Source organism: Lolium perenne, chromosome 5 (assembly GCF_019359855.2).
Source record: "Lolium perenne isolate Kyuss_39 chromosome 5, Kyuss_2.0, whole genome shotgun sequence".
Lineage (NCBI taxonomy): Eukaryota > Viridiplantae > Streptophyta > Magnoliopsida > Poales > Poaceae > Lolium > Lolium perenne.
The window spans coordinates 124,418,409-124,426,061 of NC_067248.2; the positions used below are offsets into that span (position 1 = coordinate 124,418,409).

At 47.3% G+C, this 7,653-nt stretch overlaps 1 protein-coding gene across 1 annotated transcript; it reads right to left on the reverse strand.

Moving 5' to 3' along the window:
• Positions 1–5,883: 5,883 nt before the first annotated feature.
• On the reverse strand, positions 5,884–7,379 carry LOC127299811 (sialyltransferase-like protein 2). The gene has a single exon (XM_051329857.2). It carries the CDS (start codon positions 7,229–7,231, stop codon positions 6,077–6,079), a length of 1,155 nt encoding a protein of 384 aa, XP_051185817.1. The 5' UTR covers positions 7,232–7,379; the 3' UTR covers positions 5,884–6,076.
• Between the last annotated feature and the right edge of the window lie 274 nt (positions 7,380–7,653).

Below are 7,653 nucleotides of genomic sequence, written 5' to 3' on the forward strand. Positions count from 1 at the left end.
ACAACAAACACCTCTCAAAATTTTACTTTTTATGCTCTCTATATGTTTTCAAAACCAAAGCTCTAGCACAAATATAGCAATCGATGCTTTCCTCTTTGAAGGACCATTCTTTTACTTTTATTGTTGAGTTAGTTCACCTATTTCTCTCTACCTCAAGAAGCAAACATTTGTGTGAACTGTGCATTGATTCTTACATACTTGCTTATTGCACTTGTTATATTGCTTTGCATTGACAACTATCCCTGAGATATACATGTTACAAGTTGAAAGCAACCGCTGAAACTTAATCTTCCATAGTGTTGCTTCAATACCTTTACTAAGAATTTATTGTTTTATGAGTAACTCTTATGCAAGACTTATTGATGCTTGTCTCGAAAGTACTATTCATGAAAAGTCTTTGCTATATGATTCAATTGTTTACTCATTGCATTTACATTGTTTCGAATCGCTGCATTCATCTCATATGCTTTACAATGGTATGATTAAGATTATGTTGGTAGCATGTCACCTCAGAAATTATCTTTTATCGTTTACCTACTCGAGGACGAGTAGGAACTAAGCTTGGGGATGCTGATATGTCTCCAATGTATCTATAATTTCCGATGTTCCATGCTTGTTTTATGACAATACCAACATGTTTTGTTCACACTTTATATCATTTTTATGCGTTTTCCGGAACTAACCTATTGACGAGATGCCGAGAGGCCAGTTGCTGTTTTCTGCTGTTTTTGGTTTCAGAAATCCTAGTAACGAAATATTCTCGGAATCGGACGAAATCAACGCCCAGGTTCCTATTTTTCCCGGAACCATCCAGAACACACGAGAAGGGCCAGAGAAGGGGGAGAGGGCCACCAGACCACACCCCGGCGCGGCCAGGGGGGGGGCGCGCCCCCCTATGGTCTGGGCAGCCCAGGCCCCCTCCGATTCCGACTCTTCGCCTATTTAAGTCGTCGTGACCTAAAACCTCGACACCAATTGACGAAACTCCAGAAAGACTCCAGGGGCGCCGCCGCCATCGCGAAACTCCAATTCGGGGGACAGAACTCTCTGTTCCGGCACCCTGCCGGACGGGGAATTGCCCCCGGAGCCATCTCCACCGCCGTCTTCACCGCCATCTTCACCGCCATCGCTGCCCCCATGATGAGGAGGGAGTAATTCACCCCTGAGGCTGAGGGCTTCGCTGAAGCTATGTGGTTCATCTCTCTCCTATGTACTTCAATACAATGATCTCATGAGCTGCTTTACATGATTGAGATTCATATGAGTTTGTATCACAATTTATCTATGTGCTACTCTAGCAATGTTATTAAAGTAGTTCTATTCCTCCTGCACGTGTGTAAAGGTGACAGTGTGTGCACCGTGTTAGTACTTGGTTTATGCTATGATCATGATCTCTTGTAGATTGCGAAGTTAACTATTGCTATGATAATATTGATGTGATCTATTCCTCCTACATATGCATAAAGGTGACAGTGTGCATGCTATGCTAGTACTTGGTTTAGTCTTTTGATCTATCTTACACTAAAGGTTACTAAAATATGAGCATTATTGTGGAGCTTGTTAACTCCGGCATTGAGGGTTCGTGTAATCCTACGCAATGTGTTCATCATCCAACAAAAGTGTAGAGTATGCATTTATCTATTCTGTTATGTGATCAATGTTGAGAGTGTCCACTAGTGAAAGTGTAATCCCTAGGCCTTGTTCCTAAATACTGCTGCGTTACTACGCTTGTTCTTGTTTCACCGTGTTACTACTCATCTGCAATACCACCACCATCAACTACACGCCAGCAAGCTATTTTCTGGCACCGTTGCTACTGCTCATATATATTCATACCACCTGTATTTCACTATCTCTTCGCCGAACTAGTGCACCTATTAGGTGTGTTGGGGACACAAGAGACTTCTTGCTTTGTGGTTGCAGGGTTGCATGAGAGGGATATCTTTGACCTCTTCCTCCCTGAGTTCGATAAACCTTGGGTGATCCACTTAAGGGAAAACTTGCTGCTGTTCTACAAACCTCTGCTCTTGGAGGCCCAACAATGTCTACAGGAAAGGAGGGGGAAAGTAGACATCAGTCATGTAAAGTTAGCCCGGTCCGCTTCATCGCACCATGCCGCAAGATGCAAAGTACACGAACTAAAGACAACAAAGCATCAACGCCCACAAAACAATTGTGTTCTACTCGTGCAACCAATCTATGTATAGACACGGCTCTGATACCACTGATGGGATTCGTAGCATAGAAAACAAAAAAATTCCTACCGCAAGAACGAATAACAAGCCAAGATGCAATCTAGAAGATGGTAGCAACGAGAAGATCATGAGACTAACCCTCGAAGATTTCCAAAGCCTACGAGATTAGATCTCGTTGTTGCTGTAGTCGATCACTTGCCGCTTTCGAAAGCGCGTAGAAGATCTTGACGGTGCCACAATCGGGCAGCACCTCCGTACTCGGTCACACGTTCGGTGTTGATGACGACGTCCTTCTCCCCGTTCCAGCGGGCAGCGGAAGTAGTAGACCCTCCTCGGAATCCCGACAGCACGACGGCGTGGTGTCGGTGGCGGTGGAGATCTCCAGCAGAGCTTCGCCGTAAACACTACGGGAGAGAGGTGGAGGAGGGAGGTGTGCTAGGGTTTGGAGAGAGGGAGTGGCTAGGGCGCCGGCCAGGGGTGCCCTAGGTGGTGCGGCCAAGGCTTGGGCAGCCCCCTCCCTCTCCTCCTCATTATATAGGCGGAACCCCAAGGGTTTGCCCAAAGTCTTCGAATAAGACCCCAACAGAAAAACTGCCTTATGGACGAAACCTAGAGGGACATGGACTCTCCCCTTCCCCCCTTGTTGGCCGGCCAAGGAGGTGGAGTCCACCATGGACTCCACCCTCCCACTTGGTTGGCTGGTTAGGGTTGGTGGGGTCCAACCGGGACTCTACCTTCCATGGTGATTTCTTCCGGAAGGTTCTAGAACATTGTAGCGCCTTCCATAAATGCACCGGATCATTTCCAAACTTGGAAAGTGACTTCCTATATATGAATCTTATTCTCCAGACCATTCCGGACCTCCTCGTGATGTCCTGGATCCCACCCGAGACTCCGAACAAACATTCGAACTCCATTCCATATTCCATATCTACTTAAAACGACATCGAACCTTAAGTATATCATCCTAAGGTTCTTGAACTATGCAGACATGGTTGAGACTCTTCTCCGACCAATAACCAATAGCGTGATCTGGAGATCCATAATGGCTCCCACACATTCAACGATAACTTAGTGATCGATTGAACCATTTACATATGATACCGATTCCCTTTGTCACGCGATATGTTACTTGTCCGAGGTTTCATCATCGGTATCTCTATACCTCGTTCAACCTCGTCTCCGACAAGTACTCTTTACTCGTACCGTGGCATGTCATCTCTTATGAACCATTCACAAGCTTGCAAGCTAATCAGATGACATTCCACCGAGAGGGTCCAGAGTATATCTATCCGTCATCGGGATGGACAAATCCCACTCTTGATCCATATTCCTCAACTCACACTTTCCGAATCCTTAATCCCACCTTTATAACCACTCATTTACGTAGTGGCGTTTGATGTAATCAAAGTACCCTTCCGGTATAAGTGATTTACATGATCTCATGGTCGAAGGACTAGATAACTATGTATCGAAAGCTTATAGCAAATTGAACTTAATGACGTGATCTTTATGTTACGCTTATTTGGGTGTGTCCATTATATCATTCATGTAATGACATAACCTTGTTATTAATAACATCCAATGTTCATGATCACGAAACCATGATCATCTATTAATTAACAAGCTAGTTATACAAGAGGCTGACTAGGGACTCCTTGTTGTTCACATAACACACATGTATCAATGTTTCAGTTAATACAATTATAGCATGGTATGTAAACATTTATCATAAACGTAAAGATATGTAATAACCACTTTATTATTGCCTCTTGGGCATATCTAAAGGTTTTGCTGCTCCCCACGCACCTCCCCCCCCCCCCCCCCGGATCGGCTTTTTTTGCTTTATAAAATACAAATGAAAATAATAGAAAATTCAAAAAATAAAATATTTTGAGATTCTTGTATGTTATGCAACCTACTATTCGGTGAAATTAAGAAATTCGAATGATGACTTTTTTTACAAAAAAAGTTTAAAATGGTAAAACCGCATTAACTTTTGCATACGACGTGGAAAAAAACTTATAATATATCAAAAGCATCGTGGGAAAAAGTTACATCCGAATTCATCGGGGTTTACCCGGTTAGCCAATTTTTTTATTCTCAAAATTCCAAATGAAAATATGAAAGGAGGAAGATTTTAGTTTTTTTCTAGAAATTTAGAATTTTATATATTTTTTATTTTTTTAAATTAAAATTAATAATTATAAGATTTTTTGAATCCCAAAATATTACTATTACTTTTAGCAAATTATAAGATTTTCAAATTTTTAGGTTTTAGGTTTGGCAAAAAAAATATTAAAATTTCTAAAAATAATAAAAATAATACAAATTTAAAAGGTTAATTTTATTTATTTATTCAACTTTATTATTACATCATTACTTTTGTTTATTAAAAGAATTATTTGGAATTTAAACAATAAAGAAGTGTGACATCGACCAACATGTTAATAGGGTTGGTATGATACTACTATCAACAACATGCGCGTGAACCACTTGAAAGTGAGACGGGAAGGAACTCGAAAGTTAAGCGTGCTAGTGCTGGAGTAGTGTGAGGATGGGTGATCGACCAAGAAGTTTGACCACAGGTAAGTAATTTGACTAAAGATTAAGTGTAGTTAGAGACTAACGGAAATACTAGAAATTCTGGAAAAAAAAAGAGGGAGTGAAAAATAATTAGAAAATAAATGGAAAAAATTAACGAAATAGCCTTTAGTACCGCTTCGTGTTACAAACACGAACCGGTACCAAAGGTCTCCAGCCCCGCGGGCTCCCCCGTGCCCACGTGGAGGCACCTTTAGTACCGGTTCGTAAGGAACCGGTACCAAAGGTAGGAACCGGTACTAAGGGGGTTTCTCTACTAGTGTGCGGAACGCTACTGTTTTTTTTTTTTTTTTTTTGACATGGAACACCTCGATTCCAGAACAGCTCGGTCTTAACGGGACGGGGGGCGACGACCGTTAAGCCACGCCGGCCATGACAGTGGGCCTGCGACGGCTAATACGTTGTTTATCAAAGTTTTGCTTGATTTGTTGCTTCCTGCCTCAGAGATAATACAGACTTGAACAAATTAACAAAACTGATACTGACTCGTCGAATTCGTCCTAATTGTGGCAGTTCCTTGTAATTTACTCCATAATTTCTCACACATTGGAAATTTTCCATATAAATACTATGTGCATGTGACAACTGACAAGTCATATCAGGCTTCCGTTGGCGGGAAAGATTACTCTAAGAATCTAAGAAGAAAGGTAAAGATTACAAACAGCATACCCTGTAATCTGTTATATTAATGCAACATGAGAGTGCAGCAACAAGATAATCTGTTTCCTGCCATATGGCAAACTAACAGAACAGCTGAAACAGCCTATAATCGTTAGCACCACACTGGACTATTTTGCACACCCGTCTTTTTGAATGTTTTATGTGCTGAACCATTTTTCAGCTGCTGGTTTTTAGCTGCAAGACTGCTACGGCCTACTGTTGGCCAAAAGAAATAGGTGCATCACTTTCAGAAGCAGAAACAAGGTAGGCTACCAAACTGAAAAAGGTTAACTTTGTAAACGTCAGGTAGTGATTATTATGAGAGCTGACAGTGCAGCAACCATAATGCTTTGGACGTGGTTATCTAGTCATACTCCAAAACAAAAAAATTATATTGGTTCAAAGAATTACCTGCAAACTCCAATGATTTGAACCATCTGATTCTGACCACAAAGCTGGGCTACATTTCTGCTTACAATTTCCGATGAGACTTTCCTTTTCATTCCCAAAAAATTTACAATTCTGTCTCGACTAATTGACCCCATTTGTATCAACCAGTCAAGTGTAACAACAATTTTACAACAACACATTAGTGTACGTAGTTAAGTTAAGGCACCTCACCAGTTCAACCTGACCGGCGGCAGCGTGAAGCCTCGGGCCTCGTCGAGGAACGGCACCGTCTCCGGCCGCGCCTGGAGGTCGCGGTAGAAATCGTACTCCGCGGCGTAGTCGTGCAGGTCGAGCTCCTTCTTCTGGTTGGTGTGGTAATGGTGCTTGGCCCCGGCCGGCTTCCCGAACCCGAAGAGGCTGACCTGGTCGCACACCCCGAGCGCCATGACCACGGCCTGCATCCCGGACGAGTAGTGGAAGTACCTCTCGTCGTGCTTGCTGGTCCAGTTGCTGGCGGGCCCGCCGGTGTGGGCCAGGAAGCGGCGGAGCGAGTAGTACTTGGCGATGCGCGCGGCGAGGGCGTCGAGGCGCGCGTCGGTGAGGAGGAGGCGGAACGGGGAGGCCGCGGTGGCGGTGGCGTTGCAGACGACGGCGTCGAGGAGGTGCGCGGGCTGGCAGACGTACATGGCCATGGGCACGGCGGGGCCGTACGGGTGGCAGCCGCAGCCGGCGGCCGTGGCGGCGGCGCGGGCCGCGCAGAGGTGGAGGATGTTGGAGTTGACGAAGGAGAGGGAGGTCCTGGCGCCGACGTCGGGGGAGAAGCCGGCGACGCGCGCGTTGTTGAGGCGGATGACTAGGTCGTGCGCGTCGATCTGCGGCCCGCGGCCGGAGCCGAGGAGCGCGCCGCTGTTGCCGACGACGGCGCAGGTCGGGAAGCGGCGGCCCAGGAGGCCGGGGAGGTCGCGCATGACGCTGGCCACGTTGTGGCGGCGGCGGTGGTGGCCGGCGAGGAAGGAGCGGAGGGACGCGCGGAAGGACGCTAGGAGGGATCCGTCGGATGGGAGGGTTGAGACGGGGACGCGGAGGCGGGAGACGGTCCTCGGGCGCGGCGGGCCGCCGGAGGGGCGGACGTAGGGGAGGCGGAGGTAGAGTAGGCGCTGGCGGTTGCCGAAGCTCGGGAAGGTGGATATGGAGCCATTGACGAGGAGCGCGGCGGCGTCGGCGAGGACCTGGTCGACTTCGGAGCCTTCCGCCGCGGCGAGGCGACGGAGCAGTGGATCCCCCGCCGGGGAGCGCGGTTGTTGGGGGTGGAGAATGCGGCGGCGGAAGGAGAGGGAGAGGAGCAGGAGTAGGAGGACCGGCGGGAGGTGGCGGCGCTTCATTTGCGGCGGTGCGGGCGGCGAGATCCGGCGGCCATTAGTAGGCGAGAGGGGCGGGGAGTCGCCGGCATGGGGGAATGTGGGAGTGGGGTGGGGAGAAGCAGGTCGGGTGGTTCGAACCACGTTGCCGACTGGTGGGCCCTAGTGCACGGTGGGGTATGAGTGTCGGTGGTGGGTTGGCGGTTTGGCTGCGCTGCACTCAAACGTCCCAAAAGTAGACGGGGTTTCAGTCGTGCAGCGAACTGCGCAACTGGCCTATAGTGTGGGGATCAAGGGAACATCGTGATCGGTCCACGTAAGGGCATGGCCAACGCGCCGCTCCAACTCGCTGCCCCGCAGGCCACTAGGCTCGGATGTCAGACCCGAGCCTGCAACTCGTCGCCCTGCAGATTAAGTAGTCTCTTGCAGGGGAGGCAACATCCTCA